This window comes from Hyperoodon ampullatus, assembly GCF_949752795.1.
Source record: "Hyperoodon ampullatus genome assembly, chromosome: 3".
In the NCBI taxonomy this organism is placed as follows: domain Eukaryota; kingdom Metazoa; phylum Chordata; class Mammalia; order Artiodactyla; family Ziphiidae; genus Hyperoodon; species Hyperoodon ampullatus.
Genome location: NC_136916.1, coordinates 174,672,816 through 174,692,334, shown reverse-complemented (window position 1 = coordinate 174,692,334; position 19,519 = coordinate 174,672,816). Strand labels below are relative to the sequence as shown.

The following is a 19,519-nucleotide window of genomic DNA, read 5'->3' as shown; positions in this document are numbered from 1 at the left end:
ACACAGGGCTGGGGAAGCCAGGGCGGGATTCCTGGAGGAGGGGGCAGATGCTGGTGGTGAAGGGTCCATGAGCCTCAGAAACATGAGAGGGGGGTGGAATGGTATTCCAAGGCATCGAACAGCTCTGCCATTGGCAAGGAGACCTCTCCTAGCCTGGAGACCTGGGGAGTACAGGCAGGAGGGGCTCCCTTCCAGAGACGGGGTCGGGGGAGGGCTGTAGAGTCACACCAGCTGTCAGAGAGAACAGCAAAGGAATTCAATCCGTGTGAGATGGTTCTAGGCCTCCTGGCCTTTGCCTGTGGTGTTCCCTTGGTCAGGAATTCCCCATCCTCCTCCCCTGTCTCCTTCTCTGGGAAGCCTTTTCTGACTGCCCCTAAAGGCAGGTCAGAGGACCCTGCACTCTGCTCTGCAAATTCTGACCTCACTGTGGTCAGTGCCTGGTCCTGGCTGTGTCTACCTCTTGGTTGGCTCTTGCTGTTATGAGCAGTAGTGAGCTCACTGTCACTGGAGGTATGTAAGCAGGGCTGGACAGCTACTGGGTGAGGACACAGTGGAGAGTTCAAGCATCAGGTGGAATTAGATTAAATGGCTTTGGAGTCCCTCTAGAGTGACTTGTCCTGGTTTCCCTGGACATTTCCCTGTTTTAGCCCTGAAAGTCCTCATGCATCCTGGGAACCCTCAGTCTCAGGCAGACAAGGACTGCTGGTCATCCTGGGTCCCTCCTAACTGAGATTTTTATTTTAAGTGAGAAAAAGACAAAGAAGGACTGGATATGTCTCTGGAGCCCTAAACCCCCAGCCGCTCCACCCCAGAAATCCTCCCCCTCCTTCTGCACCAGCTAGATGTGATTCCAGGACTGGGATTCTAGGCCTGAGTGGAAACCTAGCTGCCCTGTGCCTTGGGAGGGCGCGCGGGAAAGAAAGGAGGCAGGTCAGCAAGGAGAGAAGCAGCTCTTCTGGGCGCCCCCTACCTGCAGAGTGGGGAGGAGTCTCTCCCGCTGGGTCTGGAGGACTAAGGAGATAATGCCGCAGCGGGAGCATCACAGGTGGCAGCTGTATCTCTAGGGAGGGGCTGGAACCAGGTGGGACCCACTTGCCCAGGCCTCCACCTTACTTTTCCCCTGGAGCTGCAGCGGGAGGGCATGAGCGGGTTCAGACCTGCCTTGCTGTGTGTCCTTGGGCAGGTCATGGCCCCTCTCTGTGCCTCCATCTCCACGTGGGTGGAGCATTTATGAGAACTTCATGCACCCAGGCCTGGGCCAGGCTTGGGGGCAGGGAGAACCCCACAGGGCCCTTGCCATAAGGCACACATGGTTCCGCGGGGCCTCGCAGCCTGGGCTGATGGCCCCACCATGTGTGTGTCACCTCCGGCAGCATGTGCTTGGGGCTCCCTGGGCTAGGCCCCCAGAGGAGCACACTGTGGAACCCACCTCAGGGTGCCCCCCGAGACCACCAGAGGTCAGGCCAGGTACCACGGGTGTGCCCAGTGCTGGACGAGCAGCAGGGCTGCAGAAAGAGCCCCACCAAGGCAGCTGGACTCCCAGGCAGAGGACTCCACCGTGGCCACTTCCAGGTGGGGCGGCAGGACCAGGGCTGGGGGAGCGTGATGTCAGATGAGCCTGGGTCCAGGGCCAGCTCCTCCTGTCCTCCCTGGGGACTGGGACGAGCCACCCCTGCCTTGGTTTCTCAACTGGATACGTGAGGGGTGACGCCTGTGGGGCCCTCAGAGAGGACCAGGGCTTAGACACCCTGTGGGCACACTCCACCTCCCCACCCTGCAGCCGTCTGTCTGTCTGCCCTTGAGTCCCGCCCGGCTGGAGCCGGCTCCCCGTGTGCAAGCCACTTCCTCTTCCTGTCCCTGGTCCCAAGTCCCTTCCTGTTTTCTTTAGCGTGGGAACATGTATTGGGGAAAAAACAACTTGATTCCTCTGCCCCTGAGCCCGCTGCGTGTGTGTTCATGAGCGTGTGTGTGACAGTGTGTGCGGTGCACCTGCGTGCACGGGAGCATGTACATGAGTGGAGGGGAAATGTGTGTGTGTGCACATTCCTGCGTGACCATGTATGTGCGTGTGTACTTGGGGGGCGGGTACCTATGCACCTGTGCCCTCTGGCCCCTCCCAGCCCATCCTGCAGCCCTGGCTCTGCCTGGCCGAGGGCACCTGTCGTGTCCCTGTCACGGGCACCAAGACCTGGCATGGTCTTAGCTCACAAGGAGCGTGTGATGTCATTTCAGCCGCCCGGTGGGCATCCGTGATGGGCAGTGGCTGCCGGGGCCTGAAGGGGACGTGGGCGCAGCCTCCTGGGGGGCTCTCGGGCACGTGGGGGGTGGCGGAGGAAGGGCAGGGCAGGGCACAGGGCCAGCGGAGGCGGTCAGGGAGGAGCAGGCTGGCACCTGGAGGGGCAGCCGGACACCTGGACGGCCAGGGTCAGGTTCAAGGTGGAGGAGAAGCTCTGGCGAAGAGCTCGGGGTGCCGCGGGGATGGATGTGGCGGGACATAGGGTGATGGGGCGGGCGGGCTGCTCCTGTGAGCTTGGCAGCTGGCCAGAGTTGGGGTGCTTGGAAGGGAACGGGGGTAGGAGGTACACGTTTGCCGGGTTGGCTCTGAGCTGGGGTCCCTCCCGGGCCCTCCCCAACATCGTGCGGTCTCAGGGGAAGCCGTGTCCCACTTCACAGGGTAGGATGAGCACGAGCCTCGCAGTGGCCGCTTGCCTGGGGACCGTGTGCTCAGCGACCTCCCACACCCCGCTCGCTCCCCCGTCAGCCCCTGAGTTCCCACTGCTCAGCCAACCAGCACCGATGCTGGGAGCAAAGTGACCCAGGAGGGAGGGAGGGTCTGGGCTGGCCCGATCAGAGGTGGGAGGGCACGGGAGCCTGGCGGGGTCAAGGTGGACGCCCTGCTTCCTGCGGGCACCTGCCCTTCCCACATTCACACAGACCCCAGCTGGGTCTCGGGGTCCCGGCACCTCCTCCCTGCTGGACACCCCGTCTTCCTGGGCCCTCCCCGTAAATAGAGGCAGGAAAGTTTCAAACAAGGAGCCTCACCTGGGGCCTTGGTGACCATGACTTGAAGAAGGACAGAGGATGTCCCCGTTGGATGGACCTGCGTCCCCTGGGTGTGTGGCCTTGGGCGGGCCACCTAACCTGTCGGGGTTAGGATGGGGTGTGCGACGCACAACCAGGACTGAACACCAGGTGTGTCCACCTCCTTAGCTTAAAACAGACACCTCCTTAACAGCTCAGGTCACGGCAGACACACATCCAGATGCACGCAGCCTGAGCAACGCAGACACGGAAGCTGAGACCCGTATGCACAGCCTCACACGCGAGAGACAGAGATACACAGAGACAGGGAGACCCCAGACACACAGAGATATATGGAGAGACACAAATGGACACACACTTGTGGGGCTCACACACGCACCCATGGGCTCACATATACATAGGGCTTACACACACACACACACACACACACACACACTCCAGTGCAGCTCTGGGAGCTGGTTTCCCACACCTGGGGCACCCCCATCCAGCCCAGGCACCCTAAGCTAATGGCTGCCTGGGTGTGGGTGGCCTTGGGTGAGCCTCCTGGTCTCCAGGCTCCCGGCCAGGAAAGAAGCCTGAGAGGCCCGTCAGCTGCACTGGGTATCCCTGGGGTGTGAGGGTGTGGGCAGTTCCTGGGTTCCTTGGGGCAACCCCTCATCTCTGGGCGCAGGCCAAGGAGCCGCCGTCATTTGGTGTGTGCGAGGGGCAGGTGGCCGTGGGGATGTGAAGCTGCTGGGGAGACTCTGGCCTCCTCCTCAGGCTCCTGGGCTCACAGCAGGGGAGAGGCCCCCCAGGGACAGTGAGACCCCACGTCTCAGGGCCCTGTCTGTAGAAAGGGGCCCGGGGTCACAGTACAGCTGGGCCCGGGGCTGGCCAACGCCACCATCACGGACTCCTCCTCAGCCAGGATGCCAGGGCCGTCCGAAGGGCCCTGCCCCCAGGCTGGGGACGCAGGAGCTCTGCCACGGCTGCATCACCCCCCTCTGCCCCCCAAAAGCTGAACCAGCGCAGCTGGGCCCGAGGACCGGGAGTGGGGAGGGGAGACAAGCCCTTTGCCCCTGCCCACCTGGCATTGACCCTGGGACCCCCACACCCCACCTGGGAGGCCGGGCTCCTGCATGAAAGGCTCCAGGACTCCCCACCTCCTGCCCGGCCGCACCGCCTTGAGGTCCATGGAGCCTCCTGCAGGGCAGGCCTGAGGCCTGGGCACGGCCAGCTGCAGGCTGCCTGTGGGACAGCTGAGAGTGGGAGGCTCTGGGCCTCCTCTGACCCCGTCCTCTGCCGTGACCCTCAGGCCCCCCCACCCTGGGCGTGACCACTCGGCCTGGCTGGCCGGGGCTGGCCCACCGGCAGAGGCTGCCTAAGGTGGGCAATACCAGGAGGGTGACCATGGTTTCCTCCAGTGGGAAGAAAGTGCGGGAGAGCCATGTTCTGGGAGAAATGAGTGTTTTCAAAGCCCTAGACCATCTGTCCCCATCCCAACCCTGATTCAGAGAAATGCCCCTCCTCTGCAAGTCTCCTGCCGCCCGCCAGAAATATCCCAGTGTCTGCCCCCTCCCCCGGCTGGGGTTATTTTTGGACGTCCAGGCAGGATGCCCAAGGCTGTCTGGAGGAGCCCAGGGTGAAGTCTGGGCAGACGTGCATTTAGGGGTTCGAGACCCCCGTTTGGGTCACATACTTATCAGGAAGCCGCCAGAAGATGCGGGATTCTCGCCTCAGAGGAGAGTAAGCGTCCACGCAGAGGGGCTGCAACTCCCCTGAGGTCACCTCCAGGTGGTCACCCCCTCTCGTGATCACCCAGGAAACCCCCCACACACTGTGTTTGTGGGGTCTGCCTGGCTGGACCTACTAGGGTAGCGGACACCATACCTACTCGGCCAAGACAACCAGGAGGGGCTGAGCCCCATCCAGAACCTTCCCAGCAGGGCAACTAGTTGTGGTCCTCTGCCCACCCATGCTGGCGGTCACTGAGGCCCAGCAGGGCCACCAGGCAACCCCAGAGCCAGCCTCTAGTCCCAGCACCCAGAGCACAGAGGAAGAAGACCTCCCATCTGACCAGGGCTGGGCCAAGCTTCTCATCTCCACACCAGCAGACAAGGCTTCTGAGGCCACTCCCCACCCCAGCCTGGCCAGAAGACACCCTGAGGGTCCCCCATCACCAGCCTCCAGACCCCTGGGGCCGAGGGCACCGGAGGTGACTTCCGGGGAGCATAAAATGCATTTGAGGTGTTAGAGCAGCTCAAACCTGAGGGATCGTGGGGGGGACTTGGGTGAGTGTGCAGGCTGGAAGTTTCCTGCCCGGAGTGAGATTGTAGACCCACCTCACCCTGTCCAGGTTTACAGATGAGGGGGCGGGCTGGGAAAGGGCCATCAATGCCCGAGGTCCTGAGGGAGGGAACGGCAGGGCAGAGAGGACCAGAGAGACCTACTGAGGCATCAGGAAACAGCCTGACGCCATACTCATCTTTGGTGGGCATTTCTCCACCGCGGGACTTTTCTTGCCAAAACTGCCCCTTCCAGGTGAGTCCAGACCTCCCGGCTCGTCCCACTGCGGGTCTGCCGGCATCCCACCACCAGACGCAGGCCCACTGCCCGGAGAGGTGAGGGGGAAGCACCGAGTGATCGCTGCCCCCCCACCCGCGTGGCAGTGCCCCTGCCGCCCCACCAGCTGCCCGACCCTCGCCATGCCTCGATGCCCCATCTGTGAAATAGGGACCGTGATGCCCGCCTCCCTACCCCCATCCCAGTGGTCATTGGATGCCCCAGACCACCCGCCCCTCTCGCCCTGACCCCTCCTCCAGGAGGCTGGGCTTGCGTCGCCTCGAGTCCCTCCCACTCCTGACCTCCGGACCCTCCGAGGGTTGGGGAGGCACCGCCCACCCTGCCTGCGGCGGACCCGCAGTTCTGAGAGCTGCGCCGGGGCGCCACCGTGTGGCTCTTCTGGGAACTGCACTGCCCCGCCTCCTCCTCTGGACGTAACAGCAATAAAGATGCCACCGCCAGTTCCAGTTACAGCTGCTGAGTGTGCAGCACTGACGCTGAAAGGCTCTGTGCTAAGCACCACCCACGTAGAACGTTCTTAATTCTCCCACAAACCTTCGGATATGGGTCCTGTTATTTGTCCTCCCTTACAAATGGGGAAACTGGGGGCGAAGCCCCGTAACTAGTGACAGATGGGGTAGGATTTGACCCCAGGAGGTCTGGCTGCAGGACCTTGGTTTTAATCCCATCCATCTTGCCTGGGCCCCGGGGGTTGGTACCAGCCCTGTGCACACTGAAGTCTCCTAGGGAGGGGGCGGGTTTAAAAAGAAAGGTTTCCAGGCCCCAGCCCAGCTGACCCAATCCAGCTGGCCCAGACACACCCTTCTCAGAGCCACAGGAGGTTCTGGACTCCCCACCACCACCCCAAGGCAGGGACATGGAAACAGAGAGGGTGGGGCGTAGCTTGATAAGGGCCCAGCCGAGTGCTCAGGTCAGTCTGGGGTTGGGGGAGCGGGAGGACCCTCACTCAGCAAGGAATCTGCAGCTACAGAGGCGTCCCAGAGGCCAGGCGCCCTGCCCAGAGGCTCAGATGCGGCCACTCTCGTGGGACCTCATGTCCAGCCTGGGCTGGGAACGCAGGCCCATCCTAGGGCAGAACACCCACCTGTGCTGAGCATGCCACTTCCTCCCCTGAGCCTCAGTTTCCTCGTCTGCTAACTGGTAAGACCCCTCGGAGCTGTCGTTCAAGACTGCAGCAAGGCCTGAGGAGCTGACATGCAGCAGGGGCCAGTCTGAATCTGTGCCCTCTCGGGTATGGTGGGGGGGACCTGTCCGGCGCCCGTACCCCAGGCAGTGGGCCAGCTGTTCCTGCATGAAGACAAACTCCCAAGTGCTGAAGGAGAAACAGGCCCTTTCCCTTGGACAGGCCCAGAGGACATGGCGGGTCCAGTGTTTCCTGCCCCTTGGCCACCCGTCAGCCTCGAGGAGGAAGGGACGGCTTCCTCACCCACCCACCGCCGCGAGGGTTACAATCTCAGCACCTGGGCCCCAGCAGCCTCCTCCTCCACCCAGGTCAGGAGGGGCAGCCCTGTGCCAGCAGGTGCACAGGTGCAGTGGGTGTGAGGCCAGGCGTCCACACTCAGCTCCACCAAGCTGCCCCCAAGAGAGATCCTGGGGGCTCCAGCCTATGAGAGGTCCTCTGGAGTGTCAGTGGCCTTGTTGGGAGTGGACTAGACCACACAGGCCCCAGGGCCCCCGACTCTCTCAAATCAAGCTCTCAAAACTGCCCACAGTCCCAGCCTCACCCCCCAGGAGCATGGCCTTGCACATAACATGGGGCCCTCCTGGGAACCTGGGCCGTCTTCTCCCGATGTGGCACTCTCTGGGCATCTCCAGGGGCAGCTTCCAGAGCTGCATCAGCCCTTAGGGAGATCAGCCTCAACAAGGCACCCATTTTACAGATGAGAAGACAGAGGCCAGAGCGCCCTGGCCTGGTCTGGCCGTTCATTCATGCAGTCAACACATTTATTTATTGAGCATCGACTCTGTGCCAGGCCCTGGGTGGGCACAGGGGGCTCAGAGGTGAATCACACGCAGACCCTGCCCTTGAGGCACTCACAGCCTGGCAGGGCAGTCGGTCACATCGAAGGACACTCATGATACAGTGTGGTCAGTGTGGTGCTGGAGGTAGCACAGGTGGCCAAGGGAGCACAGAGGAGGGGCCCCTGGCCCAGCCGGGGGGTGGCAAGGGGGGCTTCCTGGAGGAGGTGACACCTGAAGAGGGCTTTAGGGAGTGAGCAAGAGTTAGGGTGTCTGGCAGAGGGCGTGGCCTGTGCAAAGAGGTGGGGGGAGACAACAGCACATCTGGGCGGCTGCTGGGAGGTGGCAGGCTCTGGTCCAGGAAGGGCAGTGGAGTCAGCAGGGGACGGAGAGCTCTCAGGGCTGTGAAGCAGGTGGCGGTGCACAGAGGACCCGCTGGGAGCCAGTGTGGAGGGCGCTCCCGGGGAGGAGGGCAGGGGGACAGCGTGGGCGCGGCCCTGGCGGAGGAGTCCGGTCCTGCACGGGGCCCCTCAGCAGGGCGGGGGCGGGGGCGCGGGCTGCCAGCCCCGAGGCTGCAGGGTGCACAGCACAGGGTCCAGCGGCTTGAGCGTGGCCTGCTCCAGCAGCCTGAATCTCTGCCCGGGCACCAGCCGGAACTCCAGCCTCTGCAGCAGCTTGGCCATGACCACCTTCACCTCCATCTGTGCGCGTGGGGGCGGGGTGGAGGGGTCAGTGGTGTGAATGAGGGAATGAGCAGCAAATGCCACAGCTGCCTGGGTCCCCAGCCCCCAGTCCCCAGCCCCCAGCCCAGGGACCCAGAGCAGGGCTCTGAAATGCTTCCTGGACAAGACGTCACCCCACAGTCACTTCTGGGCAGAAACCCCAGCGCTGGCCCCCTACCTGAGCAAACTGCTGCCCAATGCAGGAGCGGGGTCCCAGGGAGAATGGGAAGTAGGTGAACTTCGGCCTGCATGCGGGGAGAGAGGCGTCAGGAGGCAGCCCCGCGACAGTCGTGACAAAGCCAGCCTTGTGAGGACCGGCTTTGGGACAGGGCTCGTTATCGAACATGCTAAAGGCATCAACAGCTGACTCGGCTAAGCTCTGGGTCAGCATTGTCTCATTTTATCCTCCTTCGAGCCTTCCAGAAGGAGCTGTTATTATTCCCATTTCACAGATGGAGGAACTGAGGCTCAGAGAGGCAAAGCAACACCCCCAAGGTCCTACGTCACTTACTCCACTTATTCAGCCCGTCGCATGCCCAGCTCTGGGCAGTCTGGGCCTGGACTCAGGCGTCTGTCCCCTGAGCCTGGCTCTCCTCCCCACCACTGCTTCAGTACTTGGAACCATTCACTCCCACAGCCACCTCTAGAGGGAGCCGTCGGTATTCCCATTTCTCAGATAGGAGCATCACGGTGTGGGGGGGCAGGGATGCAGTCACTTGCCCAAGTCCCAGGCCTTCCCGGTATAAGGGACTGGTCACGAGCACAGACTTTAACACCAGTCTGAGCCGGGCTCAAGCCTTCGTTCTGCCCCTTCCTGGCTGTTCATCTTTGTGCAAGTTACCTAACCTCTCTGAACCGTGATTTCCTCCCTGTAAATGGGGGCAGAGTGGGGTTCACAACGCCCTCGCAGTGATCTGGAAGGCTATGTGGGCTCAGTGAGCACAGGCAGCTCAGACCAGAGGCCACTGGGACCATCCTCCCACCAGCTCTCCACTTGTGGACAGCTTGAAGAGAGACTTACTTGGGTGCTTTGGGGCTGAAGCGATCTGGGTTGAAAGTCAGCGGGTCCTCAAAGTATGTGTCCATCCGCCCCATGACATAGGTGCTGAACTGCCGGGCAGAGGATCTGCTTGTCTCTGGCTCCGAGGATGGGTCCCCTCGCACCTCCCAACCTGCTGCAGTCACCCAGTGGGGAGACTCGGGGCAGAGTACGCCCTCCCGCACTCCCCACCCCTGTTCTACTCCACCCGCCCATCTCCCCACCCACCTCTCCACCTGCCCATCTCTCCACCTGCCCATCTGGACCAGTGCGGAATTCCACTGGCCCCTGAAAAGTCTCTAAGAGGAGGAAAGGGGGCAGCCCAATATGCTGCCAACCAGCTGGGCATATGCTCCATCACCCCATGCTTGACCTCACCCTGTGAGGGGGGGCTACAATTACCCCCATTTTACAGATGAGGAAACTGAGGCTCAGAGGCTCATGACTTGCCTAAAGTCACCTGACAAGTAAGCGGCCAAAATGAGATGCAAACTCAGGTCTGCTGCGAGGCCATCTGTCTCTAGATTCCTGAGAGCTGTTATTGTTCAAAGTTTCTCTTCAGCACAAGACTTGCTTCAGCGGGGTGGGGGTGGGGGAGCCGCAGAGCCCCCACTAGCCTTTCACCTGCACACCTGGTGCCTCCTGATTGAAGTTGATGCTCCATGCCCCGGCCCCCAGGGGCCGTTCATGCCCTATAACTTGGGCCCTGGGTGCTGAACTTTGCACAAAGTGTCTCCCCAAGCCCGTGCTGCCCCTGGTTCTCTGTGAGAGTCCAGGGCATCCAGGGCTGGAGGCGGGGCCTGGAGCTGAGTGGGAGCATAAGACCAGGAGGGGTCTAAGGTCAGCAAAGGGCGCCTACTATGTGCCAGGGGTTTTGGCCAGACACGTGATGTACGTTATCCTGTATTATCCTGTCGACTCAGGTACCCTTATCCCCACCTTACAAGGATGGCACTGAGGCCTGGAGGTTCAGGGTGTTCCCTGAGATGACCCAGCCAGCAGGGAGCAGGGTCAGGATTAGAGCCTGGGTGTGCCCACTCCAGGTCCACGGGGTCGCACACGTGGGTTGAGAGTCAGCCACAGGGCCTCGCCCTGCCAGATGTAAGGGCATTCTGAAGAGATGGTCATTAAGGCCGGTGGTATTGGTGCAGGATGTTTAAAAAAAAAAAGTACAGATACGGAATTCCCTGGCGGTCCAGTGGTTAGGACTCCACGCTCTCACTGCCGAGGACCCAGGTTCAATCCCTGGTCTTGGAACTAAAATCCCACAACCTGCATGGTGTGGCCAAAAAAAGAAAGGAAAAAAAAAAGCACACATGGATGAAGCTTTGATACGTGCTGGAGAGGGCTTGGCAGAGCCCTAGGGAAGGGAGACTCAACAGGTGGGACTGGAGCACGTCTTTCTCCTCTGTAAAAATAAACACAGGGGGCTTCCCTGGTGGCGCAGTGGTTCGGAGTCCGCCTGCCGATGCACAGGACATGGGCTCGTGCCCCGGTCCGGGAGGATCCCACATGCCACGTAGCGGCTGGGCCCGTGAGCCATGGCCGCTGAGCCTGCGCGTCCGGAGCCTGTGCTCCGCCACGGGAGAGGCCACAACGGTGAGAGGCCCACGTACCGCAAAAAAAAAAAAAAAAAACCAACATAGGTTCTGTCTGGGGCTGAACCGCATCCCCCTAAAATTCATAAGTTGAAGTCCTAACTTCAGAATGTGACTGTATTTGGAGATAGGCTCTTTAAAGAGGTAATTAAGTTAAAATGAGGTCATCGGGGCCCCTAATCCAGTATGACTGGTGTTTTTTTTTTTTTGCGGTACGCGGGCCTCTCACCATTGCGGCCTCTCTCGCTGCGGAGCACAGGCTCCGGACGCGCAGGCTCAGCGGCCATGGCTCACGGGCCCAGCCGCTCCGTGGCATGTGGGATCCTCCCGGACTGGGGCACGAACCTGTGTCCCCTGGATCGGCAGGCAGACCCTCAACCACTGCGCCACCAGGGAAGCCCATGACTGATGTTCTTATAAGAAGAGGAGATTAGGACATAGACACACACAGAGAAGAGGCCAGGTAAGCTGGAGGGAGAAGATAGCTGTCTGCAAGCCAAGGAGGGAGGCCTCGGAAGAAACCAACCTGCTGACACCTAAATCTTGAACTTCTGGCTTCCAGGACCATGGGAAAATAAACTTCTGCTCTTTAAGCTACTGTGTCCGTGATGCTTTGCAATAGTAGCCTCAGCAAACACAGACCCTTACCTCACACCATACGCAAAATCAATTTCAGGTAGATAGGAGCTTAACTTTCAAAAGTGTAAAATCGGCAGAAGACAATGTAAGTGAGTACTCTTCTGACTTCAAAGCAGGGAAGCATTTCTTAAACAAGACAAAACAAGATAACGAACCACTAAAAAATTTAAGAACGTCAGATCATTAAAAACAAAGACAGGGCTTCCCTGGTGGCGCAGTGGTTGAGAGTCCTCCTGCTGATGCAGGGGACACGGGTTGGCGCCCCGGTCCGGGAAGATCCCACATGCCGCGGAGCGGCTGGGCCCGTGAGCCATGACCGCTGAGCCTATGCGTCCGGAGCCTGTGCTCCGCCACGGGAGAGGCCACAACGGTGAAAGGCCCGCGTACCGCAAAAAAAAAACAAAAAACAAAGACAAACCACATATCTAGAGATGACATTTGCAACACATCTACCTGATAAAAGATTAACATGTGAATTTGTAAAGACAACTCTACATAATAATAAGAAAAGACAAAGGACCCAAGAAAGGGAAATGAACAAACACCTCACAGAAGAGGAAAAACAGGGTAGGGCTGCCCAACCTCACCAGTAATCGGGAAAGTGCACATCAAGACCACAGCAAAATACTTTCCTTACACTTATTGAACTGGCAACAAATAAGAAACTGGCCCCTACTAAGTGGTGAGGCAGATAAGGAACAGACTCTCTCTTACACCACAAGGGAGCCTCTGAACTGGCAAAGCCACTCTGGAAAATAATTTGGCCCTAGTTTATAAAGTTGATCAGTCATCTGTCCTAAAACCCAACCCTCCCACTCCTGGGCACACACCCAAAAATCACATTTGCACATTGCATCAGGACACAAGGACAGGAAAGCTGACAGCAGCAGCTGTGCTCATAATGGGAACAAACTGGGACCCTCTCAAATGCCTGTTGACCCCGGAATCAATGTGCAATAGTGCAACTCACATGGCAGAATATTACACAGCAGTGAAAATGGATGGCCTACAGCCACACGTGGAAATCTACACTATCTTAATAGACATTGTACTGAGTCACAAAGCAAGTCCTAGGACGTATTATTGTGTGGGCTTGCACACACACGAAGGCGAGGGAATCGCGAGTGCAAAATTCAGGAGAGTGACAGCTTTCGGAGGGTATCAGGAGAATGATGCACACATAGGTGGTTACGTTCTAGTTTTGGGGGCAGGTGGTGGGTTTGGGGAGGTCATTGTGCATGAATGGAGCCTGAATGAATGAATGAATGAGGAAACAGCCAGAGGAACAAAATGTAAAGGAGACCAGGCGGGAGAAGGTCAACCTCAGTGGGAGGAGGGGCCATGGAGAGAGAAGGAACCGGGGCAAATATGGGCCAGCTCTGAAACTGGGCACATCCCATTCTGCCCCTTGCTGGCTGTGTGACCTCAGGAAAGTAACTTAACTTCTCTGAGCCTCAGCAGCCTCAGCTGTAAACGAGGTACCTCCCTTTTAGAATCATCTGCTGTAATCTTACACTGGACCGTGGGGTGGGGAGAGAAAATTCATCACAAGGTTATGGTAGGACTCAAACAAGAATGCACGGGGAGGCCAGCGAGGATAACGGGGCTACGGACCTCGGAGAAGTCCCTGACCTCAGCGGACAGCCCCGAATTGGCCAGCTGGGGGCAGGCAGGCAGGGGCCCCACGCACCAGGAGCGGGGTGTTGCCGGGGACCCGGACCCCATCGATCAAGGTCTCCTCCTCCAGCAGACGAAAGGTGCCCCACGCTGGCGGGTACAGCCTCAGTGACTCCTTGAGGACCTGCAGACACCACATGGGGAGATAACGAGAGACGTCAGGAGACCCCATGGAAAGTGCCAGAAGCATGTCCCGGACACACCTCTGCTCCATTCACGGTGTTGAATGTGCACCCACGGCCGAACTGGGTCCCTGACCCCTGCAAGGTCAGCCTCTTCTGCGTGTCCAACCCCTCATGTGACAGAAGGAGAAACCAAGGCCCAGAGGAGGGGTTGTGCAAAGCCACAGTGCCAGAGACCAGACCAGACAGGAGACCAGAGCCAGGCCTCCCTCTAAACCAGGGCTCCCACCATCCCGAGGACTCCAGCAGCTCGAGGAAGGCCTCCTCCTGTGCTGTGCTGGGGGTTGGAGGGGGGTTCTGCTGAGCCTGGCCCCCAGCTGGGAAGCCTAACGCTTGTGGAACCCAGGCCTAACTGGGTTTTACTAACTGGGCTGGTTTCCATACTGGAATCACCTGGGAAACCGTAGCCATGCTGGGTCCTGCCCCCAGCGACTCAGTGTCATTGGCCTGGAGCAGCCTGGACGTGGGCAGTTTTTTAACCTCCCAGGGGATTCTCAGGTGCAGCAACGTTCAAGAACCCCTGTACTAAAGGGTTCAAGGAGGCAGCAGGCCTGGTCGATGAATCACCCACCTCTGCCCAGAAGCTTCTCCCCCATCCCCACACCTGGGACAGGTACTGCAGTCTCCCCAGGTCCTCGCAGTCAAGGTGCCTCTTGGAACCGATGACCTCGTCCACCTCGGCCTGCAGCCTGTCAGTCAGACAAAGACAAGTTCGTCTCCAAGGAGAGATGCCCCACGTTAGTTTTAAGAAGGGCGGGATGGGAGGAAGCGTGAAGCGAGAGGCCTGGGGCTTCCCCGCTGCACACACTGCCCCCCCACCCAGCCCCCGTTCTTGAAGGAACCTCCATGTCCAAACGCAGACGCCCGGGCAGCTGGGAACTACGTTCCAGGCCCTTAAAACATTCACCCGCTGCGTGTGCTGCTCGGAATCGGCTGTAGGAAACAAAGCACCACAGAACAAGGTCTTTGCGCAAAGATGCCTGTTTCAGCCCGGTTCACAGCAGCTGGAAACAGCAGAAGGAGCGATGCAGGGATGCAGGTACAAGCCTTAGGACGTGCACCGTTAGAATAACATGCAGCCATAAAGGTGGACCTGGACCACTTCCCACCCATGACGGGGTCTTTTGTCAAAAGACAGAAAATAACAAGTGCTGGTGAGGATGTGGAGAAATCACAGCCCTTGTGCACTGCTGGTGGGGATGTAAAGTGGTGCAGCTGCTTTGGAAAATGGTATGGAGGCTCCTCCAAAAGTTAAACACAGGGCTTCCCTGGTGGCGCAGTGGTTGAGAGTCTGCCTGATGCAGGGGACACGGGTTCGTGCCCCGGTCCGGGAAGATCCCACATGCCGCGGAGCGGCTGGGCCCATGAGCCATGGCCACTGAGCCTGCGCATCCGGAACCTGTGCTCCGCAACGGGAGAGGCCACAACAGTGAGAGGCCCGCGTACCGCAAAAAAAAAAAAAAAAAGTTAAACACAGAACTACCACGTGATGCAGCAATCCCACTTCTGGGTAGATGGGTCTCAGAGAGATATTTACACACCCACGTTCACAGCAGCACTATTCGCAATAGCCAAAAGGTGGAAGCAGCCCAAGTGTCCACTGATGCATGAATGGATAAACAAGATGCGGTCCATACATACAAGGGAATATCACTCAGACTCAAAAGGGAAGGGCGTCCTGCCACCTGCTGCCACACGGATGAGCCTTGAGGACATTATGCTGAGTGAAACAAACCAAACAAAAAGGACAAATACACTATGATTCCACTTGTATGAGATCCCGAGAGGAGTCAGATGTCTGGAGACAGGAAGCTGAATGGTGGTTGCCAGGGGCTGGAGGGAGGGAGGCAGGGAGTGAGGAGTTAGTGTTGGACGGGGACAGTTTCCGTCTGGGATGCTGAAATGTTCTGGGGATGGACGGTGGTGAAGGATGGTGGTGATGGATCCACAACGGTGTGAATGTACTAAATGTCCCTGAGCCATACACCTGAAAATGGTTTAAATGGTAGATTTTATTATATATATGATATTATATATGATATATATATGATATACATATATACACATAGACACAATATTAAAGAAAAAAAGAACTTGGGAAGAGGTTGCAAAACTGTGGGGCAATGTTGTGATAATAGACATAGCAAAATTCAGGAATTAACATGAACTGTCCCTGGGTGGATGGGGGCACCACGGGTGGATTTATTATTATAATTATAATCATTATTTTAACTTTTTTGCTTTTTTCCAAATTTTTAAATAAATACTATTACGTATTTTTAAACACCAATAAGCTGCAGTTGACCCTTGCACAACACAGGAGTTAGGGGCACCGACCCTCCACACAGTCAAAAATCTGAGTATAACTTTACGGTTGGCGCCACATCCATGGATTCAACCAACTGCGCCTCGTGTGGTGCTGTAGCAGGTATGTAGTGGAAAAAATCCATGTGTAAGTGGACCCGCACGGTTCAAATCCTTGTCGTTCAAGGGTCAACGGTGTTATATTCTCAGGCAATCGTTCGGTCTGCCCTTTCCTGCTGGTGATGACAACCGTTGCTCTGATGGACCCTTCCCCGTGTCCACGGAGGTCCCACCCCCAAGCCTGTCGGCGGCATTTGCAGAGCACTCTTACATTTAGCTCAGCCCATCTGTGCAACAGTCCTTGAGGGACACTGTTTGTATTTAAGGAAACCAACGGCCCAGCTCAAATGCCATCTCCCCAGCGATGCCCTCCTTTGTCTTGCCAGCTGCAGACAAGCGCTCCCTCAGCACTTTGCTTGGAATTCTGTTCAGTCCTAAGTGCCAGCCCCTGGCCAGGCCCTGAGTACATCTTGGGAGGGAAAGAGCCACGTCCCAGCCCTCCTGGAGCTTCTGGTTTCATGACTAAAATAGACTCAAAGCAAACAGTCCCAGGAGAAAACGCATCTCTGAGCTGGGAGGAGGCTAGGAGGGGAAACAGAGTGGATGCTTCAGGGGTCTAAGAAGGCTTCTGAGGAGGGGGAAGAGGAAGGGGGAGGAGGAGGAGGGGGGGGAATTCTCCAGGAGAAAAGCAGGAAGAGGAGCTTCTAGAAGTAGGAACAGCATGTGCAAAGACCCTGGGGTGAAGGGAAGCGGGACACTTTGGAGGGGGCTCAGCCGTGGGAGATGGGAGCAGGTGGTCCCCTAGGAACAAGACATCAGATAAACCCCTTCACCAACGTCAAGGGGAGCCCCCCCATGTCCCCTCCTCGTACCTCGCCAAGATCTCCGGCTGGCGCGACAGCTCCATCACCGTGAATGCCAGGTGATTGGCAGAGGTCTCGTGACCTGCAGGAAAGGAGGAGAGCGGAGGCTCCACGAGGCCTACGGGGCTGCCGCTGGCCCAGCCTGCCTGGCCTCTGAGACCCCAGGCCCCTGTGGTAGTTCAAGCCCTCACTTCTCCCCCTTGGCTGAGCCAGACGTACAGATACGAGGGAGACACCTGCCCACCTCTGCATTCCTGGTGCCGCCTACGTTGTCAAAGAAATGGCCTTCACCCCACGCATCCGTGTCTCACACCCTAAAAGCCCCTTGCTCCAACCATCCTTGCGCCTTGCCTGGCGTGGAGGGATGTTCGTCCCCATTTTGCAGAAGAGCAAGCTGAGGCTGAGAGGAATGTGTCCCTCTTAGGTCACACAGCAGGAGGAACAGAGCTAGGACTCAAGTCAAGCAAAGCTTTCAAGCCCAAAGCCCATGAAGCTGCGGGCACCAGTCCCTGAGGTCTGGAGAGGGTGCATCTCCTGTCACAGGGACCGACTTCCCAGGTGGAGAGGGCGGATTCTGGGTTCTGGAAGGATCTGGTCAAGTTGATAGCATCAACCCCACCCCCATCCCTGTTGGCCAGGGAGGGAACCGAGTTGCACCACTTTCCTCTAAGGGGGTAGGGGGCTTAACAGGTGGCAACCACTGCCAGCCAGGGGGCCCCAGGGGCTGCTCGAATGCAAGAGAAGGGCCTACACCTTCCAGCAAGTAGGTGCTGGGAAGGAGGTCCAGCTGTTCCCAGGGCTGGAATGTGGGCAAGTCACGGCCAGGGAACCTCACAGGGGAGGCCGGGCAGGGGAATCAGAAGTGGCCGGAAGTCCCCGCCTGGCCCTGGCTCTGCATTGCCAGCAGTGACTCAGTTTCCTCAAAGGACAATGGGAGGAGAGACACAGCTGTCCTCTCCCCGGCCCCTTGCGGTAGGGGCACAGGGCTTGTGGTGGGCTGCGAGGAGGACGTGAGGGGAGTTATTAAACCCCCACTGGAAGGCTGGATGGACATCCCCATTTTACAGATGAGGAAACTGAGGCCCAGGCTACAGAGCCGGCCTATAGAAGAACCACATCCCGGACTCGGGCCCCTGGCTCACAGCGTGAAGACTAGCCAGGCCTCATTCAGCAAGCACTTTATCACGCGCGGAGGATGGTGCCCTGAAGTCCTGCTCCAGCCCTACTGCTTCAGGTCTCCGGGCTACCTGTGAGCGTTACCCCCACCTGGAGGGCCCTCATCCACGCCGTCCACATGGCAGATCCCCTCCCGCTTCGTGACCCTCTCGCAGGGGAGGCAGGCTTCCTCCTCTGAAAATCCACTGCCCAGCAAGGCAATTCTGTCTGTCTGTCCACCTCCACCATCAGACTATGAAGTATCCCTCATCTTGTTCATCTCTGTCTTCCCTGTGCCTGGTCTTCGTTCATTTCATCCGATCTTTATGGGTACCTATGGCACTGGGTCCTGGGAATTCACAGGTGAGCAAAACAACATAACCCCTGGCTCACCAAGCATGCAATCTGCTGGGGGAGACAGACCTTATCGAATGACACCAATAAACATACAGCTTAACACTGGGAGTGAAATGTGTGGGCGGAGAGGCGCTCTGGGCGCCATGGAGAGCTTCTAACCAGGGCCTGATGAGTCTGGGCAATCCCTGAGGGCTTCTGTGAGGAAGAGACACCTAAGGGATTGCTGAAGGGTGAGGAGAAGTTTTCCAGGTGAAGGACAACGCTCAAGAAATATTTGATGAGCAAATGAATAAAGCTGCTTAGCACATCTTCTGGGGCTAGTGTACGGAAGGCCTCGGCATAAATTCTGAGTGAGGCAGAGACTTGAATTCAAGTGGCCAACCTCTCCCGAGCCCAGAAAGGCAGCTTCACCAATCCTCACAATCACCAGCTCCAGAGCCAGGTGGGAGGCCACCAAGAGGGCCTCCTGGGCCTCGCCAAGCTGAGAGAGAGGGCGTCTGCTTCCCTCACCCCTGCCCCCCAGTTCCACAGCAGAACTCTGCTCAGACTGGCTAAGAAAATCTCTGAGCCAGGGTTTAAGCCATCCACGGTCCCCTTCACTCCTGCAGAGCTCTGAGCCTTTGGTGGCTGCTGAAGCTACAAACCAGCAATGAAGAAGGTGACGAAGTTGTCCAGCAGAATCTCGTCGTCCTGGGCCCCTTCTTCAGCTGAAAGACAAGGCGAGTCTCAGAGCCCCAGGAGCAGATGCCGCCTGGGACACTAAGAATCCTGGTCTCCTCCCCACTCCCCGCTCCCCCAGAGCCAGACAGAACCAGCTGGAGTCAACGGATGGGGGGCACCCACTCTGCCTGGCCCTCCCAAGGCCCTCGAGGGATCCCTGGCACCTTTGAGAATCTGTGTGAGGATGTCAGCAGGCACGTCCTCCCCCCTCTGCAGGGCTTCCCGGCGGCGTTGGACCCAGTCCTTGCCAACCTGACGCAGGAAACGCACGCTCTCCCGGACCTCGCGAAGCTGCTTCCACTTCCCCGGCATAAACTGAATGAGAGTTCCAGCTCAGCGTGGTGGACTGGACACACACTTTCCCTCTCCCCCGTCCCCCCAACTCCAAAATGACTTCAGAAATCCACAGCGGCACCGGCAAGCTGGGAGGGTGGAAGAATGTGAGAACATTCTAGAAAAGATCAAGGAGCCAGGAGACTTTATCAGAATGGTGGGCTATGGGGAATTCTCTGGCGGTCCAGTGGTTAGGGCACTTTCACTGCCGGGACCCCGGGTTCGACCCCTGGTCTGGCAACTAAGATGCTGCAAGCCATGTGGCCTAAGGCCAAGCACTGGCTTCCCCTTCCTGCCCCAAATCCCT

At 58.4% G+C, this 19,519-nt stretch overlaps 1 protein-coding gene across 1 annotated transcript in view; it reads right to left on the bottom strand.

The window, feature by feature from the left end:
- Positions 1–8,093: 8,093 nt before the first annotated feature.
- Positions 8,094–19,519, bottom strand: part of CYP46A1 (cytochrome P450 family 46 subfamily A member 1) — a gene marked incomplete at both ends in the record, with an annotated part of 33,904 nt that continues 22,478 nt past the window's right edge. The window contains 8 exons of the mRNA XM_079698919.1: positions 8,094–8,264; positions 8,464–8,530; positions 9,307–9,395; positions 13,252–13,362; positions 14,025–14,109; positions 16,657–16,729; positions 18,804–18,866; positions 19,044–19,194. Of these exons, the coding sequence (XP_079555045.1) occupies positions 8,094–8,264; positions 8,464–8,530; positions 9,307–9,395; positions 13,252–13,362; positions 14,025–14,109; positions 16,657–16,729; positions 18,804–18,866; positions 19,044–19,194 (810 nt within the window). The remainder of the gene's footprint in view (positions 8,265–8,463; positions 8,531–9,306; positions 9,396–13,251; positions 13,363–14,024; positions 14,110–16,656; positions 16,730–18,803; positions 18,867–19,043; positions 19,195–19,519) is intronic.